Raw genomic sequence first — 25251 nt, 5'->3', positions numbered from 1 at the left:
GTAGGACTTTTAATTTCCTTCAAGAACTTTTCCTTTACATTCACAACTTGGCTAGAGGCTCCAGGGGCCTGGCTTTCAGCCTGTGTAGAGACTTTGGACATGCCTTCCTCACTAAATCATTTTGAGCTTTTGATTTAAAGTGAGAGATGTGTGACTCTTCCTTTCACTTGAACACTTAGAGGCCATTGTAGGGTCATTAATTGGTAATTTCAATACTGTTGAAGTCCAAGGGAAGGGGAAGAGACAGGGAATGGCTGATCCGCAGAGCAGTCAGAACACATACAACATTTATCAGTTAAGTTAGCTGCTTTATATGGGCAGGCTTTGTGATGCCTCAGAACAATTGAATAGTAACAAAGATCGCTGATCACAGGTGACCATAACAGATATAATAATAATAATGAAAAGTTTGAAATATTGCAAGAATTACCAAAATGTGGCACCCAGACACAAAATGAGCACATGCTATAGGAGAAATGCCAGCAGTAGACTTACTTGAAACTGGGTTGCCACACACCTTCAATCTATGAAAAGTGGTTCTAGCTACTTGGGAGGCTGAGGCGGAAGGATCACCTGAGGCCAGGAGTTTGACGCTGTAGTTTGCTTTGATTGCACCTGGGAATAGCCACTGCACTCCAGCCTGGACAACATAGGGAGACCTTGTCTCTTTAAAAAAAAAAAAAAAAAAGCAAAACTGCAGTATCTGCCAAGTGCAATAAAACATGGTATACCTACACTTCCCAGGGAACAGAAATGCAGACGCATTAGGGATCACACAACACCCATCATAAATTGTATATGGGACAGACATTTTAACCTTTATGGTACTACTTTGAATACTGTTCTGGTTTGGTTTTGGAAACTTAAAAGATCCCAAAATGGGGTCACTGAAGTCATTAAAAGGATTAGTAAAAATTGAATAATTGGAGCTGAAACTCTGAAAATGAGAATATTCCTCTAGAACATTTTTGTGAGTAAACATCCTCAATTTACTTAATTTGGCAAGTAATGAATAGAACCTTAAACTGTATGTTTCTTGCATGTCTATTGCCAGGAACTTAATGTACTTAGACAAGAAATTTTTTAAATGCTACAGCGTAGTAGTATGTTATCTTAATAAAATACTTACTGATTGTTTTAAGTAAATTTGAATTTAAAATTTTCATATTTTGAATATCTAGGTGGATTGTTACTTGGAGTAAATGCTAAGTAATACACTTTGCTAAATTTCTCATTTATATGGGGAGCAGGAAGAATGCTTTATCCTAATTTTGAATCACCCTTGTAAGGAAGGTGCTATTCAAAACCTAGGCAATGCTCATTGCCAGATTTAAGAACCACTGCTTGGTAAGTTGTCATTTTGGTTTGCTGCAAGCAGGACAGTGCTCATTTGGGATCCCTATGTTTGGGACAAGGTACTACTTTCATTTTAAAAAAATTATGGAAAAATAAACTGGAATAAGTTATGAGATGTTTAAATGTAACTGCAACAAAAATCTTTGTAATTACCATTGTTTTATGTTGGCAGGGTTTGTGTGACTGCTCTTCTGCTAAAATAGCTTAGTAAGTAAGCCTTGTCAGTTTGATTCGTACACTACCAAAACATAGTTAACTTACACTGAAATTGACTCCTTTTAATAAACTGGAGGTAGCTCCAGCAACTAGATAGCATTCTCTTTTCATACTAACGCAGAATAATGTATAGTAGCGGATAAACATTTTTAATCTCATGAAAGCGTATTAGTTTTCTTCTTTTTCTCATGAAGGACTAATGATTTACCACAGTAGAATTTTTTTTCAGCTTTTTGATGGCAGTGTCAAAAAAGTATACATTGCATTGATAATGTGCATTGCAAGTGGAGAATATTGCAGTCGTGTTTCTCACTGTTTCCTTATTTCTCCCACAGCACAAGTGGACGTGCTGTCCGCTGCACTGCGTGCTTCCAGCCTGGATGCTCAGGAAGAGCCCAGCAGTACAGAAAAGAAAAACGATTTGCAAGATGAACTGGGTATAAATGAGCTACCAAATTGTAAAATAAATCAAGATGATTCTGTGCCTTTAATCAGCGATGCTGTTGAGGTAACAAACTCAGTAAAGTGTTTACCGAGTGAGAGCAGTTTGAATCAGAAGTCTTTTATTGGGAAATAGTTGAAGCTAATCACTTCTAGTTAATACATTGTTTGTTGCTGATTTTTTAGCCTTCCCTTTTGCATAAAGTAAAAGTAATTGTTTTTACCACATCCTGTCCTTGCGACATTAGTGTCACATGAAATGCCTGGAAAGCTAAATCCCAGTCCTGTCTATATGACTGTTTCAGTAGACACGATGTCAATGTAGCTCACTGCAGTGAAATAGTCTCACTGGAAACAAAGCCCTTTGTCAAGAATAATTAACTCTTCCCTTTTCTTTTTGGAGAGGTGCTTTGTTTCTGATCGGAACATTTCACTGCAGCAAGCAACACAGTATTCTGAGCAGAAGATCGGGACTTGAGGCCATGTTGCGGAGGGCCAGTGGCATTATCTGGACTCTGGAGTGTGAGGGTGGGTACTGTTCTAGCACCATCTTCCCTGTGCACTTGTAGCTGTTCTGTGTGATCCTCCCTGATTTCCTGCTACGTCCCCATCAAGCCAGCGTCATCTGGCGTTGGTATTTCTTACCCCTCATTCATATAAACTCAGAGAAGGAATACACCACTGATTGCCAGAATCCAATGGTCACAGACTGTAGTGGCTTGAATGACAAGCTCAGGAAAGAGCCTACACAGACCTTGGGGCTGCCAAGAGGGTTCTTAGAGCTTTAGTGTATTTCTGTTTTGCTTTTTGTTAGGTGACATCTGGTATAGTTAGAAATCTGTATAATACCAGTGCTTTGGAATGAAACCTTGACCATTTTTTGGAGATTTGAATACTGTATCTATATTTTAGATATAGATATTTTTAGATGTTTTTGGTTATTGTTTTTGGCTGTTAAAAAATATATATTTTGAAATTAGATATTAACAGCCAAGAATAGAAATAGAATAAAAACTGCATATGAATACTCCATGGTCTCTAAAACAGTTGAGCAGAACTTGCTCAATAATATTTTATTAATACAAATAAGCTAATTTGAGCTATTTCAAAATTACTTTCAAATTTACTTTTTAATTACTCTCATTTTCCTGAAATTTGTTTTCATACACTTGGCAACTTATTCAGCACATTTGATTTAAGGCAGGGAAAGTTCTTATGAGGTCTTAGTATGTTTATAAACTTTTAAAACATGAGGAATATATATGGTATATCTTTTGTCAATCTCGAAAGGTAAGTAACTTAGTAAGACAGGTTAAGTGAAGGAAATTTGGAACAGCTCTAAGTAGACGTTTTTCCTGACAGAGTGTGGATTCCGCTCTTCACCGTATCCATGACGATTCAGACTTGAGCACCAGCAGTGGTCTCAGCCCTGATGAGGAAAGGAGAGCTAAAGTCCAAGTGAGTGACAAAAAATGTTTTCTTTTGTGTGTGTTCTTAATTTCTCTTTCAAAGCCCATTTCTGATCTAAGTCATGTTTTCACTAAGAAAATTAAAACAAGAGAATAACACATAAGCACAGATGTTCCCCTTCCCACCCATGAGCCCCTTCTTCATTGAGAGTGACCACGGATCACAGTCCTGCCGTGTCCCTTGATACACTTTCGTGTGCACATAAACATGCACCTGTGCCCTTTTTTATCTTTCAGAGACACCTATAAGCATCCCATCCTACCTAGGTATTTCCTCATGCCTCAGAGTTACGAAATACAGCTTGGGTGGGCGGTGGCTCACACCTGTAATCCCAGCACTTTGGGAGGCGGAGGCAGGAGGATTGCTCGAGGCCAGGAGTTGGAGACCAGCCGGAGCGACATAGCAAGACCCCATCTACAAACACACACACACTCAAATACAAATACAGTTCAATTTCAGAGATTAAAATATGAAAAATGGCTCAAAGCTATTTTAAAGTGCCATCAATAACAGGTGCAAGGAAAATACGCTTATGGAATCATTGGAATATGAGTCTGTGCCTTGTCTTGCTCTTCTTTTCTTTTCTAAAAATGTATCTGGGGGCTCTTTCCTCTGAGCACACCCGGACACCCTCGCAGCAGCGCAGCACGGTGTCCTCACCACCCTGTCTTCCATCCTGAGAGTCGTTCCAGAGACGCTTCCGGTTGTAGTTGTGCTTTAATGTCACAGCAGTGCTGTGTTCATCATGGTTTTCTACACGTGTTGTTTACTTCTGGGACTGTATTATTATTAGAAGTAGATTCCAAGTCAAATGGTGTATGTTCTTTATTGTTTATTTATTAAAAATGGAGTTAGTATTCATAGTGATTCTTTTTTTCTTTTCCTTTTTTGAAGACAGGGTTTTGCTCTGTTGCCTAGGCTCTCGTGCAGTGGTCCGATCATAGTTCACTGTAATCTCCAACTCCTGGGCTCACGCAATCCTCCTGCCTCAGCCTCCTGAGTAGCTAGGACTACAGGCATGTGCCACCACACCCAGCTAATTTTCTAGTTCTTTTATAGAGACAGGGTCTTGCTGTGTTGCTCAGGCTGGTCTCAAACTCCTGGGCTCACGCAGTCTTTCTGTTGCAGCTCCTAAGTAGCTGGGATTACAGGCATATGCCACTACTCCTGGCTGTTTCTGTTTTAACATGTTACTCATTGTTATTCTCCTGGAGTTGCTTTTATTTATTAATATTTGTATGTATGTTTCCCTTGGCTTTTTTTTTTTTTTTTTTTTTTTGACAGACTCTCGCTGTGTTGCCCGGGCTAGAGTGCCGTGGAGTCAGCCTAGCTCACAGCAACCTCAAACTCCTAGGCTCAAGCAATCCTACTGCCTCAGCCTCCCGAGTAGCTGGGACTACAGGCACGCACCACCATGCCTGGCTAATTTTTTCTATATATTTTTAGCTGTCCAATTAATTTCTTTCTATTTTTGGTAGAGACGCGGTCTCGCTCTTGCTCAGGCTGGTCTCGAACTCCTGAGCTCAAACAATCCGCCCGCCTCGGCCTCCCAGAGTGCTAGGATTACAGGCGTGAGCCACCGTGCCCAGCCCCCTTGGCATGTTTTTCTTATCTCTTTCCAGTTACTAGATACTGGAAAATTTGACATTAGTTTTTCTCCTGCTATTTGGGATGCTGTGTTAAAAATCTATATATTTAAAATTAATTTTGTCTAATTTACGTTTAATGTGCTCAACATGCATCTACGTGCTGAATTTTGCTATCTCTCTTTCTTCATCAGGATGTTGTACCTCAGGCTTTATTAGATCAGTATTTATCTATGACTGACCCCTCTCGGGCACAGACAGTTGACACTGAAATTGCTAAGCACTGTGCATATAGCCTCCCAGGCGTGGCCCTGACGCTCGGCAGACAGAATTGGCACTGCCTCAGAGAGACGTATGAGACTCTGGCGTCAGACATGCAGGTGGGTATAGCAGTTAAAGAATTAGCAGAATGGGCATGTGGAAGGCATAGTGTTTTGCCTTTCAAAACTTACAGAATTCCTATTTGTATTCTAGCATGTATTTAGTGTTGCAGGAAATTACGTACGGAACAGCTGGAAAGTAATACCAGAGAGTGTTCTTTTTGCACTGTCAGAGTGCCACAGTTTGGCTTCTTCATTTTTACTTAAAGCAATAGAAATTGATACCACATTCAGCATGTCTAAGTTCCCGATTTACGAGTATGTAAAGTAGGAATGGTACTAGGGTGACCTTTGACATGTGGGATGTCTGTACTTCAGGGTCTAATGTTCAGAGAACTGCAAAAAACTGTATTACTAATGATTTGCAAGCATTTTTTCCCTTCATAAATGAAAAGGAGATAATACATACATACTATGCAGGGGGTTAAAAATTTTGTCACACCTTTTGATACATAATAGGCATTTAAAACTTAGTATCTATTATTACTACTATTCTGATTTAATTTTTTGAGATGAATAACATTCAGATATAAATGAGCCTTCATGTATTATCTAAAAGTTAAAGTAGTGAGCTCTTTGTGTTTAGCTTACTAATGCAGTTTTCATTTCTGCAGTGGAAAGTTCGAAGAACTTTAGCGTTCTCCATCCACGAGCTTGCAGTGATTCTTGGAGATCAGTTGACAGCGGCAGATCTGGTTCCAATTTTTAATGGATTTTTAAAAGACCTTGATGAAGTCAGGATAGGTGTCCTTAAACACTTGCATGATTTTCTGAAGGTAACTTTTCAACTCCTTGCATACAGACACTCTAAAATTCTACGTAAATCTGAAGCTTTTTCTTTTGCTATTACCAAGATAGGTTTCTGTATGTCCCTATGTAAGAAAATATAGCCGTGAGTTGATGTTAAGATATGACTTAAAAAAGAAATAGTCCCATAGTTATGCTAAATTTTATTTTTAACATCCTGTTAGATCATAGTTACAAATATTTGTTCCTTTTTTATTTTTCAAAGTTACTAACTAAAATATAAGTAAAAAAAATTTTATGAACTACGGTCCTTGGTATACGTGGGAGATTGATTTCAGGACCCCCACGCATGCCCAAATCTATACATACTACAGTCCTGCAGTTGGCCCTCCGTGTACACAGGTTTCACATTCCTTGATCTGCATTTGGTTGAAAAAATCTGTGTTTAAGTGGAACCACAAAGTTCAGGGTCAACTGTATGTCTAGTTTGGAGGCTTTACAGTGTGTAAGGAGTCTGAGAATTTACCTTTAGCCCTCGCTCCTTTGATATGGGATCTCTGGTCTCCAAAGCCCCAACTTTTGACAAATTGTTTAATCCTGGAATTAAATAAATAAAAAACTATTGTTTTTTAGACTTCAGCCTTGAAATTGACTCTCATAATTCTAACGTTTGAGGTACAGAAGTAATTGTAATCTAATTTTTAAAAGCATTGATACCTTGTTATATTTTATGTAGATCATAATGAAATTTTTCCGGTTATCCCAATAACGTCCTTTATAGCTTTTCTCCCCTCGATTCAGAATCTCATCAGGAAGTGCGTATTGAATTTAAATGTTTCTTTAGTCCTCTTAAACCTTGAACACTTACCCTCACTTTCTGTTTTTAATGTCATTGGCATTTTTGAAGAGTCTAAACCAGTTGTTTTGCAGATTGCCTCTCAATTTGAATTTAGCTGTTGTTACAGTTTGATTCTGGGCAAACGGGGTTTTTTTTGCAGGCATATTACCTCTCTGTACAGGTCATCATGTGTTTTTCCAAATGCATCACATCAGGGGTAACTTGATGTTGGCTCTTCCCATCATGAGTGATAAGTCTGATAACTTGACTGTGGTGGTGTCAGCTCAACTTCCCCATTGTAAAGTGGCCTTTACCTTGGCAATTAATAAGTAATGCTGAGGTGACCTTTTGAACTCTGAATATCTTTTTCCTGAGTCTTTGACCCTTGCATCCATGCACCCATACATACATGCATGGTTCTTGCCCAAATCAGTTGTTACTATGTTGGTTGTGAAATTGATTTTCTATTTTCATAATTCCTTCCATTTTTATCAGTTAACACTCTAATGTAAAGAGAAGTTGTTTCTTCTCTCTCCCCTTTTTTGAAAGCATTTTTTTTTTTTTTTTTTTTTTTTTTTTTACAGAGTCTCACTGTGTTGCCCGGGCTAGAGTGCCGTGGCATCACTGTAGCTCACAGCAACCTCAAACTTCTGGGCTCAGGCAATCCGCCTGCCTCAGCCTCCCGAGTAGCTGGGACTACAGGCATGCGCCACCATGCCTGGCTAGTTTTTTCTATATATTTTTAGTTGTCCAATTAATTTCTTTCTATTTTTAGTAGAGACGGGGTCTCGCTCTTGCTCAGGCTGGTCTCGAACTCCTGAGCTCAAACAATCCGCCCGCCTCGGCCTCCCAAAGAGCTAGGATTACAGGCATGAGCCACCGCGCCTGGCCTCGAAAGCATTTTTAACATCAATGTGGACTCTAGTATTTTTTTTAATTCAGTGTATTAAAATGTAATCCACTTCTGTCCTTTGTTTTGAGCATCACAGTTGGCTAGTGGGAACCCCTTAAACTGCCTCTCGTGTCCTTTCCATTTGCCTGTCCCCTTGTTTTAAAACACGTCCTGGCTGTCAGGCCCAGCTTCTCCTTGCCTCACCCCAACCTGGAGTTAGCTATTTCTCCAAAGAGCCTGGTCCTTTTTAGTGGAGAATGGTCTTTAGAAACCAAGATCTGGGCACTAGATGTGCTCATTGCTCCTGGGGTATTATTTCTTTTAGGCCTTTTCAGGGTACAGGAGCTAGGAAGTTTGTTGGGTTTTTTTATTTAATTAAGTTCATATTGAAACGAACTACTTCCAGTCCGATACCATTTCCTCTCCTTTCTTCACTTTAGTTTTTAATTTTCTCTTATGGTAAAAACTCTATTCTTAACAACATTAATATATTTAGTCATTTGCTCAATTCAACAGCATAATGTGAAATAGTTTCAGAATCTCTCCACCAGTAATAATGCCAACATCGAATCAACTAAGTAATGTTGAAGATTTCCTGCAGCACATTCTGTCATTAAACCTATCCCGTGAAGGTGCACGAGCAGAGCACTAAGTGCAGCCTTGTGTGGTTGTTACCTGTTTGATTTACGGTTAGATTGACTTGCTTCCATTTGTAGAAAGTTTCAGGGTTTTCCCTCTTGTTGACTGTAAACCTACTTTTAAATATTTATAGAGCAACTATTAGGATACATTTCTTTTTATTTTTTTCACTGAACAAATACTGAGTACCTGCCATGTGCCATCATAGTGCTGTACAGCTGGGCTCACGCACGTGACTCAGAGCATGACCACCGTCTGCAGGGAGTTCATGGTAACAAGGGTGTCGCGTGAACAGAGAGCAGGAGTACCGTGATAAAGCCATGCCCAGGGTCCTGTGGGCTTCGGTGTAGGCCACTAACGGGCTCAAGAAACAAAGATTCCAAAAGAACATGACTCTTGAAGGCAGATGGAATTATTCAGGGAAAATGAATTTAATACCAGTTTTTAAAACAATTAAATATAGGTACTACATTTCTTCTTCCGAAGAATTAACCGTATCACTTGTAGTCTGTTTTCAAGCATTCTGGTAAAAGGAATAATGTCTATACCTTGTCCTGGTAAATATTTTTATTTTGTTGCTTCAGCTTCTTCATACTGATAAAAGAAGAGAGTATCTTTATCAACTTCAGGAGTTTCTGGTGACAGATAATAGTAGAAATTGGCGCTTTCGAGCTGAACTGGCTGAGTAAGTTCTAACAGTTTATTAGATTATGTTTTGTGGGATATGTATTTACTTCATTTTTACCTTTTGTGAATTTCTTCATTTGTGTAGATCCAAGTTTCCTGTCTGGTATCCTTTTCCTTTAACATTTCTTATAATATAGGTCTTGCTGGCAGTGAATTTTCTCAGTTTTTTTTTCTTTCTTGAAAGAGTCTTTATGTCATCTTTATATTTTTATTATTGTGGTAAAATACACATAACCAGATTTGCCATTGGTGACATTTAGTACCTTCAGAGTGTTGTGCAGCCATTAATCCTCTTTCTGTCTATGGATTTGCCTACTATAGCTAGTTCCTGTAAGTGGAATCATACAATATGTGCCCTTTTGCGTTTGATTTCTCCATGTAGCCAAATGTTTTCAAGAGTTATCCATGTTGTAGCATACACTCAAACTTTCATTCCTTTTTATGGTTGGGTAATATTCCATTTTATGGATATACCACATTTGTTTAATCCATTCTTGAGGTGGATTTGCAATTCGGTGTTTGTTGAGGAACTGACGAACTTTTCCATAGCAGATGTACTGTTTTACAGCAATCTATGAGAGTTCTGGTTTCTCTGCATCCTGACACTTGCTATTTTCCATTTTTAAAATTACAGCCATTCTAATGGGTGTGAAGTAGCATCTGACTGGTTTTGATTTGCATTTCTCTAATGACTGATGTTGAGCACTTTTTCATATTCTTGTTAGCCATTTGTATATATTCTATGGAGAAATGTCTATTTAAGTTCATTGCCTATTTTTAAATTGGGTTGTTCATTTTAAACTGTGTTGAGTTATTGAGTTGTAAGAGTTCTTTATACATTTTGGATTATAGACCTTACCTGTATTTTTTAAAGATATCTTTGCTGGGTATAGAATTGGGGGTTGACAGTTTTCTCTTTTCTTGAATTGGGGCTTGCCCACTCTGACTCACAGTGGGCACGCCTCTTCTGCTGTTAGTGTGGGAGGTGAGTCCGTCCAGTCAGGATCAGGCTGGGTCTGGGTTTTATTGTTGCCGTGGTTACCTTTCGTGTACTGTGGGCTTTAATTTTCCTTGCTGTGGGCTGCCATTGCCATTTGCTGAGGGCGGGGGCTGGCGCTGGTGGGCTTTTTCTAGTGTGAGTATTCTACCCTCAGCTTTTCTGTGTAGCGGGCATAAACTATAGGACGTGGGCTCGCGCTGGGAAAGGGGAGGGTCTCTGTGGTTTGGGTTCAGCCTCAGTCTCTGGGAGGCCCTGTGTGCCTGGCCTTTCTCAGAATGCCTGCCCCCTCCCCATGGCATGCAGTCTCTCTGCCTCGTGTCTCTGGTTTGTCCTGGGCGGGTTTCCTGCCCCTCCCCTGGCAGTAGGAGATTTTTGCTTGACGTCAGTATAGGGTCTTAGCTGGGGAAGGTTCCCTGCCCCTTCTCCAGGAATAAAGAGTTTAGTTCTCTTCCCCCCACTGCAGCATGTCTTTGCCTGTCCTGTGGGGTGGGCAGGCTTTGTGTCCCCTACCAGCTTTGTGTGAGAAAGGGCCTGGGGAGTGCTCAGTGTTCCTGGCTGGCCCCTGACGTGTCGGTCTCCTCTGCCTGCACTAAGAGACCTCTCTCCTGTTTCCTTTCCTGGTCCCGGTCTCTTCTGTCAGCACCCAGGGGAGGCAAGTACCCTGCGAAAGTCGGAGGGCTTGCCCAGGAATGCGAGCGCCCTGTGTCTGCCCCCAACCCCAGCCTTTGTGTAAGCTCCCACCACGCCAGCCCCCATCTGGCCCTGGGCAGCCGCTACAATTTCAGCTCATTTCCCCCCCGCCTTATGTGGCAGCAGACGCCTCTTCCATCTGTGCTGTGCTCCGGTGAGACTGTTCTGTGCCCATCTCTCCTGGGGGAGGCACTTGCCTCTCTTGGGAAATTAGGTTATTTGGGTGCCTTGCAACCTCAGCTCTCTCGTGGGCTCAAGAAAAGATTTTAGGCCGGGTGCGGTGGCTCACGCCTGTAATCCTAGCTCTCTGGGAGGCCGAGGCGGGCGGATTGTTTGAGCTCAGGAGTTCAAAACCAGCCTGAGCAAGAGCGAGACCCTGTCTCTACTAAAAATAGAAAGAAATTAATCAGACAACTAAAAATATATAGAAAAAATTAGCCGGGCATGGTGGCGCATGCCTGTAGTCCCAGCTACTCGGGAGGCTGAGGCAGAAGGATCGCTTGAGCCCAGGAGTTTGAGGTTGCTGTGAGCCAGGCTGACGCCATGGCACTCACATTATCCCAGGCAACAAAAGTGAGACTCTGTCTCAAAAAAAAAAAAAAAAAAGGAAAGATTTTGTAGTTTATACAGCTTCTTCTCATTGTAGGTTCAGAGTGACATTCTTTGCAGCTTTCTGTATCCTAAGCAGAAGTTGAAGTCCTGTTTGGGATTTTTATTTTGAACTTTTGTGCCAGAAAACTAATGTGTCTCTCGGAGGATTTATGTTTATGTATATATACGGGTACATTTATCATTGCTGCATTATCTATGTTTATAGTTCACTTCCTGCTGATTAGAAATATAAATAATCCTCAAACATAAAATTGGAAAAGGCAAGTCTCGTTCTTATCCAAGATATTTCTTCCAGGGCATCATCGCAGCTGCTCAGGTAGCCTGGCGTATGTTGCGAAAGTCTTCAGGTCCCCTCAGACATGGTAGGAGAGTTGCCAGAGAAGCCCCTCCTTCTGTTCCCCCCGGCAGATGTGTCCTGTCATTAGAGGCTGCTCGGAGTCTTGACAAGCACACAGCAGGCTACCTCAGTCTGCTGGAGCTTTCTTACTGGGATACCTGATTTGTAGATGGAAGCTTCTCAGCATTCTAAACCGTTACTGAGGAAAACTGTGTGCTATGTTCCAACTGAACATACTAGGAAATGCTTTGCTCTGTCTCAGTCCCTGTGGACACAGAATTCTACAGCTTTTGTTTTCCCGACACTCTAAGGCGGGGAAGGACTCCTTGAACTTGCAGTGTTTAAATGCATTTCCTGATACAGAGACTAGAGGGGACTCTGTGCCGGAGACGCCTGCGCAATCATGCTCTTGCGTGCGTTTGTCGCACAGGTATTCGGTATCCAGTGTTAAACACCATTCAGACGATGAACCTATTTTCATTTGCCTTACTGATTTTTAAACTTGTCTTTTTGTAATTCCTTTTTGTAGACAGCTGATTTTACTTCTAGAGTTATATAGTCCCAGAGATGTTTATGACTATTTACGTCCCATTGCTCTGAATCTGTGTGCAGACAAAGTTTCTTCTGTTCGTTGGATTTCCTACAAGTTGGTATGTATTAAACTTTTAAAATTGCAGGTCAGCAAACTGTTTTGTAAGATTCTAGAACAGAAGCTATTCCTCACTTCCCCTGCTCCCCTCCTAGGTCAGCGAGATGGTGAAGAAGCTGCACACGGCCACACCGCCGACGTTTGGGGTGGACCTTATCAACGAGCTTGTCGAGAACTTCGGCAGATGTCCCAAGTGGTCTGGTCGGCAGGCCTTTGTCTTTGTCTGCCAGGTAAGTGAGGACCTGTGCTTCCTCCATCCGTGGAGGTTTTCCTCCTAGAGCTGTGTTTCTTCTCTCACCTCCTGCCTCTGTCACGCCCTCTTCCTCATCCTCAAGGAACAGAACTTTACCTCCATCTGGCTATTTTTAGGATCGTCTGTGTGTCACTATTGGGCATCTGTCTGGCCCTTGAACTGGCCTTTCTCCTACAGTCAGCCGAGCTCATTCTATAGCTGGCACGTACTACCATCTGTGCGTATGTCCACGTGCCACACACGTAGCATCCATGTGTACATACACACATGTACCACACACACACCATACATACATACCCTGCAGCCTGGCTCCTACTAGAGGGTGCTCGTGTCTGGGCTCAGAGTGCAAGTGCGAAAGTGAAGTTCCAGCTGAACACTCCAGGTCTCTGTAGAGCAGTTTAAAAACCTGCGTGTAATTGTTTTGAGTTCCCAAGTACCTGGAATATTCGTTAAAAAGCCAAAACGAAAATACCCGTTAAGTTGCAACAAAACAATTTGTTAGCTAGTATGACAGTTTGGTAGCTGAATTGGCAGAGAAATCTAAAGCAGTTATTCCTTGTCCCCAGACCGTCATTGAAGATGACTGTCTTCCCATGGACCAGTTCGCTGTGCATCTGATGCCACATCTGCTAACCTTAGCAAACGACAGGGTCCCGAACGTGAGAGTGCTGCTTGCAAAAACATTGAGGCAGACTCTGCTAGAAAAAGGTAGGTGGGCGACTCTACCAGGAAGCGTGTGTGGAGAGGGGCTCGGGCACTGTATGGGGTCGAAAGTGTCGCAGCGGAAGTAGCGTAGGTTCACAGAAAACGATCTGCTAGAATGACGCATTTTAAGTTGTTCTGGTGGTTCTCCCAAGAGGACAGGAGATTGAAGAAACTTTAAATTAGCGCCGTACTGTAGAAATATTTTTATCATGGGCATATATCATTTTTATAATTTAAAATATAATAATTTTTTAAATTTAAATTGGGTATTTAAATTCACCTATGACCGTGGGAACCATGGCCTTGGCAGCACCCCCGCTGTCTGGCACTGCTGTGCGGGGCCGGGAGCTGCGTGCTTTCCCTCCTCTTCCTTCAGTAGGCGGAAGACACATGCCCTGTAGTATCTGTTTTTCTGGAAATTATAAACCCCTCAAGATTCAGGATGTTTTCTTTATTGTAACCACCCCCCAAATGCCTCATAAATACAGTTGAATGCATGAACTCATGAGTGAAGCACAGAAGTTTCTAGTAGGTTTCAAAGAATAAGGGTGAATGAATATTCTTTTTTGCTCCTTTGCCATTCATGTAAATTTTTAAAATAGCAATTAAAGTGAAATGGCTAAAGAGACTTATTTGGTTTGGGGGTTGTATGTTGTATGTAGCTGGTGTTTGGAAGTGTTTTTCCTTTTACTAAGCTGATTAATAGCTAAGAAGTATAATGTTGTAATATATTAGTTTAATACTCCTTAGCTATCATTGAATATCATGAGATTATCATAAAAACAAGATAAATCTCATAATTCTCTTTATTCCAGGATATTTTTTCCTATAACAAATCAGTTGGATTACTGTTTATAATTGAACATGGCATTTGTTTATACTCTTATAAAAATCATGTTTTATAATGTAGCTAATTATACTTGTATTTGACAAAACTCTGAATCGTTAGACCAGTTTCATTCATACTGTGCATTTGTCATTTCCAGAGTATTTCCTAGCCTCGGCCAGCTGTCATCAGGAAGCCGTGGAACAGACCATCATGGCTCTTCAGATGGATCGTGACAGCGACGTCAAGTACTTTGCAAGCATCCTCCCCGCCAGTACCAAAATCTCCGAAGATGCCATGAGTACAGCTTCCTCGACGTACTAGAAGGCTTGAGCCTCGGTGTCTTCCCCTCTTCCACGAGAGCCGAGGCTCCACGAGTGCTCCGCACGCGTGTGATCTGGGTGGTGGGTTGGGAGCAGAGACCGTCCTCTCTTGCAGATTTATTTGCAGGTGCAAGTTGCCTAACCCGATACCAGGGATTTTGAGAGTCAAGAGAAAGTACAGTAAACACTATTATCTTATCTTGACTTTAAGGGAAAATAATTTCTCAGAGGATTCTAATTGTCACCGAAGCCTTAAATCCTTCTGTCTTCCTGACTGAATGAAACTTGAATTGGCAGAGCATTTTCCTTACGGAAGGGACAGGATTCCCAGAGACCCGCACTGCTTTCTCCTGGTTTTGTTTAACAGCTGATAGATGGAATTCTTACAGCCAGAAGGCAGATGTGCACCCGGACGTGAAAGAGACCTTCAGTATTAGCCCTAACTGTTTTCTCCCAGGCACAAGGACCTGTTGGGCTCTGTGGCCAGCTGCCAGCCCGGCCCGAGGTGTGAATAGTTTCTGACATGTGTAAATGGGAAAGGAGATTTTTTTGGATTTCTCCTAAGGGCTTGATGCTAACACTAAAGTAGAATCTGATTTTAACTCTTAAATGCAGCATATTGCTGTACACATTTACAGAACATTTGCTGAGTATCTATGTCCTGATTTTTTTCATGCTGGTCATGAGCCGAAGGAAATTTATTGGCACGTATACTGTATGTCAGGTGTTTCTAACTTGATCATGATCAGCTCTGAGGTGCAACTTTTTCTTCACATACTGTACATACCTGTGACCACTCTCGGGAGTGCTGCAGTCTAATCATGCTGTTTAAAACTGTTGTGGCACAAGTTCTCTTGTCCAAATAAAATTTATTAATATCTATATAGAGAGAGATATATACACTTCCGATTGTTTTCTAGATGTCTACAAATAAATGCAATTTGTGACCTGTATTAATGATTTAGTATAAAATGGGGAAACTAGATTAAAATATTTGTCTTTTAAAACTAGTTTAGTCGTTTCTTTGAAATCTGCCTTTATGTCCTCTGGGTCCGGTTTGCCCTTGGCAGGGGTGTCCTGGGCACTCCTCGAGCCCCTGCCTGCAGCCCCCAGGGGCAGGCGAGCACCTCGCTGCCGCAGCTCCGGCCACCCCCGCTGCAGACCCACAGCGGGGCTCTGTCCTGAAGCTCCTGGGACACAGTGACGCACCTCTGGGGCGCGGTATCTTAGTTTGTAAACTGGGACTCGGTAAAGGCTGCCCTTTCTCTCACGGGGTCGTTTCACCATCAAGGCACGTCTCTGCAGGCCTGGCACGACGCCAGGTTGCGGCTGTGCCAGGTGCCTGGACTGAGCGCTGTGGGAGCCGAGGTCGGATGCCTGACATCTGCTGGGGCAGGGAGTTCGGAGACATCGCGGAGATGACACTGGCCAGGGGCTGAAAGTCTGAGCAGAAGCGAAGAGTTAGCCCAGAAAACAAACTCGAGCTCACGACAAATAGTTAGTTCTCTTCCCATTTTTACCAAACTATGCATAGAATACCCTCTTTAGAGTCGTGCTAGTCTAGCGACAACAGAGTCACCAGACTGCAGTCAGTAGCCATCATTTTGCAGGCTTGCGGGGCCAGGAACGTAACAGCAGCACACTCACTGCTCCGCCAGAGAGCCCTGTGTGTGTCACTTACGGGTCTCCCTGTTCCCCCCGCCCAGGTTCCCTGGGTCTCCTGAGCTCTAGTCTAGAACACCCGGAGAAGACGCGCACCTTACCTACAGGTGCGGAATCATGTCATGATTAGCCGCAGCGAGAAGTACGAGGCAAGCACGCGCTCCTGTCACGGCAGCTGCTCCCCAGAGCCACGCGCAGTTACGCCAGGGCGTGTGAGAGCTCCCTTAAAGGAGAACTCCACTGCGTAAGCCTAACGTTACAGAATTCAACTGCAGGGGCGCCCTGCACACAAGAGAAGCCCGATGTTTATCTAAGCTTCAAATGACAGATATTTTAATTGTGGAATTTTTAAAGTAAAAAAAGCAAATGGAAACTTCATTTTTATTCTAGACCAGTCTATCCCAGACATGGTAATGATGGTTGGCTTGTGCTGAGTCCTGATTTCACTTTTGAAATGCAAATATCTGTGAAGTATGACACCTGGGGCCAGGCATGACTGGGCTGGCTCCCAAGGGGCCCAGGAGCTGCTCACCGGGTAAACCCAAGCCCAGGCCCAGGCGGCAGCAGCAGGGCTTTAGGAAGGGTGGGAGGTGGCTCCAGTGGCCTCAGCACAGACACTAGGACCCGGAGTGCTCAAGTCCACAGAGGGGCGGGACGCAAAGCGAGCCAAAACACATGGTCACTCTTGGCCTTGAAGAAGAACCCAACCCAACTCCTTAGCAGCCAAAGGGTGCTCAACTGTTTCAAAGAATGTACACAAAAACTAGAAGCTTTTATTTTTCCCAAATGGCTGTTGAATTTATTTGCTTGATCAATAATGGTCCTGGCAAAAATTAATTAACCAACGCTGAGACATTTGTAATGAAATACTAATTTTAAAAATCCATGACACCTTGATAGAAATTAGAGTTTACACAAACAAAAAAGGAACCTCCGATATTGCCAGCAGCTGTAAAGTGAGCGCTCTAGGACCGACAGGACAGCGGGAAGGCGTTTACACGGTTTGTCCGACACCTGACCGTACTTTCAGTCACCAGAATATCTTCTCTCCAGATTTAAAAAAATAGTATGCTGATTTCTATAACAAAGCTTTTCTTCGTACAAAAATCAAATAATGGCCAACAAGTCACAACAGTGCAATAGGTAGAGGATAAAAAACCGCATCAAACAGGTGCTGAAAATAAATACTAACGAGGAGGAGGACAGAGCCCTCGTGCGGAGTTGTTTTCGGCCCGTGTGTCTGAGCCACGAGACCTGGCCAGTCTCACGGCGCCACTCGCTCTGACACAGCCGACGGCGACCGAGTTGCCGCCGGAGCCCGGCCTCCGAGCACCCCCTGATCTATGGCCTAGAAGCAGGGAGCGGGCGGGGAGCCGCAGCTGTCATTAGAGGAATCTGTTTCTGTTGCTCAGTCTCGTCAGTCGCGAGTCCACCGGTAGGTTCACCGAGACGACGTGGGCAGTTTCGAACTTCCGTTTAAAAGCATACGTATGGCTTATGCAGGCAAGGAGACGTGTACATTCTAGCCCAAGCAAGCAACCGGAGTCATTCTGTCTCTAACGGAAGGTCAGTCGTGTGACAGATGTCTGGTTGGGGCACACCCTGTGTGTGGGGGGTGCACCAGATTGGGGCGGCCACCTCCCCGCCCACCCAGGGAGAAGCCTCTGCTGGCCGCGGCGGTGAGCTGCCGGCAGGGGGGGCCTGCATCGCCCGCGGCGGCTGGGTGGGCCCCACAGGCAGCCTCTGTCTGTGACCAAACGAGGCCGTCCTGGTGACTCGGGCTCAGGGCCTGTGGTTTGGAACTGTCAACAGAGATCTGTGGGTGGGTAACGGGAGCCCCAGCAGGAGCCGTTCTGGCCAGTGAGGACACATGAGGCGGCTCCCCCGCTGTGTAATCTGCACCGAAGACGTGTGAAAGGCACAAGCAAGAGTGACAGGTCCGCAGAGGTCCTGGGGGCAGGACACGGACGGCCACAGGCAGGCGCAGCACTGACCTGGCTGGGTTCCCCCTTGAATGAGAAAGAGATCCTGATTCTGCCGTGATTAAAAAAGCAAAGAAAGACGATTTTTGGTTTAAAAAGAAGCCACTCAAGGGTTAAAACAGTTATTTTAACAAAGAAAATTAATCTTCGAATAAGCTGACACTATCCGGAAAACTCATCTGCCCCCTAGCAGCCCGCAGCGCCCTCTGCTTCGACCTCCCGTGGGACCTGAGCCTGATGGAGGGGTCGGATGCGTGAGAGGAGGGTCTCTGGGAAGAGAAGACGTCTTTACAGAATGTACAGCGGGAGAGCCGCGCCCGGCTCTCGGGTTACAGTAAGATGCACAGGTCCCTCTAGTCTAGAGGACTCCACGGCGACCACGCCAGGCTGCTCAGATGGGCGTCTCCTTCCTGTCCTTGCCTGGCGACGGCTTTGCTTGCTCCTTGCCTGCCTTTGGCTGCTCTTTCGCTGCTTTGGCCTCGAGGACGCCATCCCTGGGCAGCTGGGCCGCGCCGCCGCGCCGCTCCGGCTCCTTGTCCTCTGGCGCCGGCTGCTCGGGCTTGGCCCGCTGCATCTGCAGCAGGCGGAGCTGCACGCGCAGCTCGATGATGGCCTCGCGCTCCTCATGAATCGCTTGGTTCAAGTCATTGTTCTTTATCTTGAGGAATGACAGAAAGGGCAGTTACCACTTAAGAACGAGGGCAGAAGGACAAAGCTCAGGAGCAGAGAACAGTTAGCAAGGGCGCCCTGCAGGAGACAGACACGGCCGTGAGTGCAAGCGAGCGCGTGGACACCTTGCTCAAGGAGGGCGGAATGTAAACCACCCTCCTAGGACCGAAGAGCAAACGTGGAAAACATCAATGTACCGAGAGAAAGCAATTAGTTTAATAATTAAGTATTCTAGTGTTTAAATTACACTTAACTCAAAATTTTGTACTGGCTTCAGAAATTCCGTTAAACAAGGAGAAAAATAAAAGTAATTTTAGTAGCAATTAGAGAAGGGAGTTAGAGATAGGATAAAAACCTAGATTTGTCTCAAAAGTGAATATCCTTTGTCTTTTGTGAATGACATTACTTTGAATCTGAAATGCGCTGCCTACTCAAACAAAAGGAAGATACTATCGATTCTAAATTATCTGCACTTACTCGGCCAAGTTGAGGTAATGCACAACAGGGGCTAAGCCCACCCTCCTGCTGACCTCCGCCTTCCCCCACTTCTGTGGCAGCCAGCTCACCACCGTGAGCGCCCACGCTCCCCGCCTTCCGTGGCGCTGTCCAGCCTCCTTTGCCGCTAGGTACGGCCACGACACTGAGCCTTTGGGAATGCGGAGGAATGCAGGCGCTGAGTTCCACGTGCACGAGGGCGTGCTTTGATTCCTTTGCCCCTTCTGCTGGCTCAGAGTGGGCAAGACATAGAGCAGCCCCGTTGGCCCCCAAGTGGAAAAAGCCAGTGTGGAGGGTGACAAGGCCCTGCCTGGACAGCCTGCACCCAAGAAACGCCTCCATCTTGGTAAACCTCCACGTTATTCTCTTTGCTGCGGCAGCTCAGCCATACCCCAAGTACGGTGACTCTGGATCATGTTTTCCTGCTAACATTTTACAGATCATATTAAAATCCTAAGAAAGCACGTAAGGTGCCAATGCGAGGGCTTTCTACAGAACAGAAGCGCCGGCGACTCAAGCCTCAACACTGCTCGCCTCTCCCCACAGCACACTCCTGCAGCATCAGCGTCTTGACCTTTATAGCTGGGGCGCCTCTCTGAACTCTGCCCACGGGCTCTGCAGAGAGGACTCCAGTGGGCGGCGGTTTTGCCTAGAACTGTGGTTTTCTATGCAGGCTGCAGCTCAGGTCCGCCCCGGCCACTGAATGCAGCGAAAGAGGGCAGCAGAGCCAGCTCCGTTCTCAGATCCCTTTCTATAAAGAGGACGTCTTCTCTCTCTCAACGCTGAGGCAAACATGCGGAGGCAACGTCTGATTGGGGGTGAGGAGGAGAACTCTGACCTAGCCCTTCAGACCTGCTGCCTTCCTCCCTGTGCAGCGACCCCCAGTTTCCTAGCACCGCCCCACACTAGGCCCCTCACTTTGCCCACAGGGAGATCAGGAGACTCTGCTCCCTCCACTGGCGTTTCTTTTTCGGTCCATCCTCTCTGGGAACAGAGACCAGACCGTTCAAAGCTGCTCATGCTGGCACCGTCAGGTGACGCTCACCTTTACGCTACAAAGAGAAAGGTCAGTGTGGTCACTGAAGGCACAAAAGCCATGACTCGCTGGGGCCCGCGCACTCTGGGTGCGACGTTTCCCCAAACCCCTCCACTCAGCCTCCCGGCTGGTAACCAAGGAAAAGGAGGACAATTCCTAGGGCAACGGTGGTCTCTACACCTTTCTAGAAGTTGGTATGCTTCTTGGCCATTTCCCCTCAAAACTCACTTCCAGCTCCTCATTCTGTCTCTGTAGATCTTCCAGAATGATCTGCAGCTCCTCTTCGTCCTCGCTCTCACTCTCGCTCTCGGAGGAGTACTCCTCGGTCTCGCTCCGGCCGTGCTGCTGGCGGCTGCGGGTGACAGAGGAGGGAGGAGGGGGCTCAGGGCACGTGTTCACGCGGCCGGGAGAACCGCCACGCTGGTAAGTGAGACACTTGAGGGAGATTAATTCCAGGTGCCTGACTATTGTATAGGAAAGTCTAAGCTGAAGCAATCGTGTGTATAGCTAAATAAACATTCTTCGAAATTTCAAAACTCCCGGGGTTCCTTTACCTCTGGATTTCGGCAATCTCGGCCCTGAGGCGCTCGATCTCTTCTTTTTCTGAGGCGATCTGCCGGCGCAGAAACTGCTCCATGGCCAGGAGCTCCTCCTGCTCAGTCAGGATCTCGTTCTCCTAAACAAAGACCACTGGTGAGCACCTCTGAGAGCAGTCGTCCAGGAAACGTCACCTTCCCGGAGTCTCACGTCGCCCTGCATCTTTCAGCCCGCCCAGTGCTGAGCACGCGAGTTACGGACCGCACACCCAGAAAGCGTCCTGTTTCCTTAGGGTCAAGGAAAGGCTTCTCTGAAAGGAGGCGAACAAAGTTACTCTGAAGGATGACTAGGTTTTTCTCAACGGCAGAGTGCTGGCAGCAACCCCACGTCCCCTGCAAAGGCCCTGTGAGCCTGCAGGCACAGGGGCAGCCAGGGTCCGGGGAAATCTGCTTCTGCCCCCCAGTCTGTCCTCAGTGCTGTCCCGTCTCTCAGGAAACCGAGTGCATTTAGGGCCACGGTGGCCTTCGACAGTGCCACAACCAGGAGACATGTGGCTGTGTCAGCGTCACCTTCGAGGTACGTCAGCGTGAGAGAAAGCATCACAGAGACTGTCCTTCCTCACCACGAGCCACCGTGCTCCCAGCCCAGGTCCCCAGAGATCATGTCTAAACAGCAAGTATTCTGCCCGAACAGAGCAGCCTTTTCTGAAACTGATTAGGTCGCCAGTCTTACGTAAAGAATGGAAAAAATCCCTATCTGCCCGAGATCTAGAGAACCCCTCCCACCTAGAGAAAAGAACCAACACAGCTAAACTCAGGGCGGAACAGAAACGTGGTTATGCACGTGGGGAGCCAGATGCAGACGGCTCTTTCCAAATGAATAGGTTCCGAGAGGACAAGTACTTATGGTTAAACTTGAAAGATGCCTCGGTCACGTTCCAAAATAAACCACTCACGGCGCCAAGGAGCACTAAGAACCTCTGTTAGACACACAATATACAGTGTTTCCCAAATGTTTTTGAACACACAGATGTTATTCCTTTATTTCCGCATACCTATTAAAGCTAACATTCCAAGAAATATCAGAATTTTTCAACTCTGAAATAAACACATAACCTGGGCCTTCATTCTCTCCTCAGGGCAAAACAGTTCTGTCCCCGCTAGACAAAACAATGCATTTTCTTTAGAAGTGACAGAAAAGGACTGAAATATGTAGGGTTTTAGGTAAACCACATACATGAGTTTATGGATATAATATTGTCAGAGCCTAGACTTCATTCCTTTCTGGTTAAACTCTGGGAAGTTCCAGAACAGAGTGAGGCTGATTTGAGAAATTCAAAAAGAAAGATGAGTTCATCTTCGGCTCTACACCTGGGAGGTAACTCGAGGGACAATGAAGAATTAATAAGATAATTTGCCTCCAACGATTGACTTTTGCCTGCAAAGAATAAAATCAAAATACCTAAAAGGTGTTCCTAGCAACGACTACTAGTTAAAATCTGTATCATTAGATTTCAAGGATCCCAGACTTTGCAATGTCAAGAACAACAGGTTTTAAAATACTCATTAAAGTCTGATCTCATTAATGTGGACCAAATACTGTTAATCTTTAAATTAGGGACAAGACCTATAGCTCAGACCTGTGTGTGGACCAAACAAGATTGAGTAAAGCGCCTAGAACAACACCCAGTAAGCAGTAATTACTCAGTAGAAGGGAGTTTCTTCCTCTACAGCCAAACATTTTAGCAAACACGACATAAAGGTAGGGCCAAAAATAACAAGCACAGTCTCTCTAAATCATTTCACAATTTTTTTTTAAGAGACAGGTCTGTTGCCCAGGCTGGAGTGCAGTGCTGGGATCACAGCTCACTGTAACCTCGAACTCCCAGGCTAAAGTAATCCTCCTGCCTCAGCCTCCCGAAGTGCTGGGATTACAGGTGTGAGCCACAGTACCTGGACCCGTTTTACAATTTTGGTTAAAAGATTCACACTTCTGTAGTTGAGCTGCTCAGATTATAATTTTTAAATGACCATTAAGAGTCTTACAAAACAGAAAAAAGAGTTTTAGCTCACCTGGGCAAGGAGAATATTTATAACTTCTTCATTTTCATTCATTTCTTCTTTGGAAACATCCTCTTTTGAAAGACTGGCTATCTCTTGTGCAAACTTGGTTTCACACTCCTGTCAAGTAAGACAAAAGAAAAAGAACTAGTCAGTCTATATGTAACATATATTCAACAAATTGACACCATCACCAATCTAGAGGTTTCCTTCTCATTTCCTGGAATTGGAAAAATAACAGTAACAGTCAGATGAACCGGCTCAGTGGATGGGCATCTGGTAACCCGGCTTGGAACATAACGTGGGATCTTAGTCTGTAACTGCACTGTGGAAACTGTTCAATTCTGGTAATGTGCTCCCCACTTTTGGAGCCCTTTCACAGAAATTACCTCCTGTGATACTTTTTTTGGCGGGGGGGCTCGGGGGTGTCAATTTTAAGCACACAATTTAGTTTTGACGCATGTACACAGTCAAGTAACCACCATCATGCTAGGGAACGTTTCCATCCCCACACAAAGGCCCCTGGGTTCCTCCTCCATTTGCTGGCTTCTAGCAGCCACTGACCTGCTTCCCATCACCGCAGTTTTTCCTTTTCTTGAGTTTCACATACATTGAGTCAATCACAAGCAGTCTGATTACTGGTTTCTTTCGTTTAGCACAATGCTTTTAAGATTCATCTATTTGGCTGTGTGCACCAGCAGCTGCTGAGTAATATGTCATCGTACGGATGTGCCCAACATCAGAGCTGTAGTAACTCCATATTGTTATCCACACTTGGTATTTTCAATTTTAGCCATTCTAGTTGGTATGTAGAGTTACTCATTGTGCTTTTAATTTGCATTTCCTTAATGACTTCATAATGTTGAGCATGTGCTTATTTGCCATCTATCATTACTATAAAGTGCGTGCCCAAATTGTTGCCTTTTAAAAACTGAATTGTTGGGGGGTTGGGAAAATGGCGGATTAGGGGTGGCCTCCTGGCTCTCTGCTCCCAGAGTGGGAGGTGAAGAGCACGGACACCCACACGCGAGTGAGGCGCTCCCCTGCAGGATCAGCTTCGTGAATCTACAGAGAAGCAGCAAGGGACAAGCAGTGCTGCGAAAAAAATAAGGTGAACTGGAGAAGCGCCTGCAAACACCGGAGAGTGCGGGACAAAGGGGGAGGGCAGCGCGGGATGGCCGCGCCCGGCGGCGGGCTGGCCCGGGCAGTGAGATCTGACTCACAGGAAGGCGACTCTTCCTCTACCAAAGCCCACTCCCGCGCAGGCAGGGAAGTGTCAGAAGTCAGTGAGATGTGGTAGCAGAGACCGACAAGCGGTGGGGAGCCGAGACAGGAGCGGGGTCCATTTCGAACGCAGCGGAGCGCGGCGCTGGGTCGGCATCGGAGGGGAGGGACCGGCCCGAGCGGGCGCTCCCTGGATCGGACGCTGCCCCAGCCCACAGGGGAGAGTTTGGAGGCAGCTTCTTGCCACAGGCGACCGCCAGGACTAGATCGGGGGAGGGGAACTCCAGAAAAGAGGTTCTGCCCGTGGAAATGGCTGAAAGTTCGGCGGGCGCTGGGAGGGACACAGCACAGAGTCCTCCCGCGGATCCGTCCAGAGTCGCGGTGTGTAGGGGGGCGGCGGGCTCAGTGGGCGGCCCTGGGACGCAGCTCTGGGAGTCGGCAACGGCGGACCCCGGCTCTGGATGCCCCCCGGGTGCAGTCGGCTTCAGCGCTGACTAGCAGTGGGTGGGCAGCTGCAATTCGGGGACCCCAAAGCCTGCGACTGCGGGGACTTGTTGCCCGGGCATCGGTCTGAGTCATAGCGGCTGCCTCCGCGGCAGAGCCGGTCGCGCCCTGCGAGGAGAGTAGCGCAGGCACTTTTTCTCCCGAATCTGCGGAGTGTGTCCCAGCCGCGGACGCAAGCCCCGCCTCCGAAAGGGCGGAAAAGAGAGAAAGAGCGATATTGCTGCCGAGTTTCCAGGCGGTCTCGGGCGGCCCTGTTCCACTCAGTCTCTGGCGCTGTCCGCAAAGGTGACGGGGCACTGAGAGTGAACTGAGGGAGACTGCCTATAGAACTGTGACCCGGACACATAAGTCCCCCTCTGCCAGGCGACTCGACCTCCGCCCCAACGCACCGCGCTAAAGGGCCAGCCCCTGCCACTAGGCGGAGTAAAGGGGCCA

The 25251-nt window shown here is 45.6% G+C and overlaps 2 protein-coding genes across 3 annotated transcripts in view; one reads left to right on the top strand and one right to left on the bottom strand.

Moving 5' to 3' along the window:
- Positions 1 to 15654, top strand: part of PPP4R1 (protein phosphatase 4, regulatory subunit 1) — a 65049-nt gene extending 49395 nt beyond the window's left edge. Inside the window, exons 11-19 of the mRNA XM_012648374.1 lie at positions 1908 to 2080; positions 3376 to 3471; positions 5264 to 5449; positions 6064 to 6225; positions 9150 to 9250; positions 12421 to 12541; positions 12636 to 12770; positions 13360 to 13501; positions 14485 to 15654. Coding sequence (XP_012503828.1) covers positions 1908 to 2080; positions 3376 to 3471; positions 5264 to 5449; positions 6064 to 6225; positions 9150 to 9250; positions 12421 to 12541; positions 12636 to 12770; positions 13360 to 13501; positions 14485 to 14648 — 1280 coding nt within the window. The 3' untranslated portion in view covers positions 14649 to 15654. The remainder of the gene's footprint in view (positions 1 to 1907; positions 2081 to 3375; positions 3472 to 5263; positions 5450 to 6063; positions 6226 to 9149; positions 9251 to 12420; positions 12542 to 12635; positions 12771 to 13359; positions 13502 to 14484) is intronic.
- Positions 15655 to 17085: 1431 nt separating this feature from the next.
- Positions 17086 to 25251, bottom strand: part of RALBP1 (ralA binding protein 1) — a 57269-nt gene continuing 49103 nt past the window's right edge. For both annotated transcript variants that reach the window (XM_012648384.1, XM_012648385.1), the window contains 4 exons: positions 23101 to 23208; positions 21046 to 21167; positions 20720 to 20843; positions 17086 to 18949 (listed from right to left, as the gene is read on the bottom strand). In XM_012648384.1, the coding sequence (XP_012503838.1) occupies positions 18683 to 18949; positions 20720 to 20843; positions 21046 to 21167; positions 23101 to 23208 (621 nt within the window). In that variant the 3' untranslated portion in view covers positions 17086 to 18682. The remainder of the gene's footprint in view (positions 18950 to 20719; positions 20844 to 21045; positions 21168 to 23100; positions 23209 to 25251) is intronic.

Source organism: Propithecus coquereli, unplaced genomic scaffold (assembly GCF_000956105.1).
Source record: "Propithecus coquereli isolate 6110/MARCELLA unplaced genomic scaffold, Pcoq_1.0 Scaffold283, whole genome shotgun sequence".
NCBI classification, from domain to species: domain Eukaryota; kingdom Metazoa; phylum Chordata; class Mammalia; order Primates; family Indriidae; genus Propithecus; species Propithecus coquereli.
This window is presented reverse-complemented; position numbering and strand designations above follow the sequence as displayed.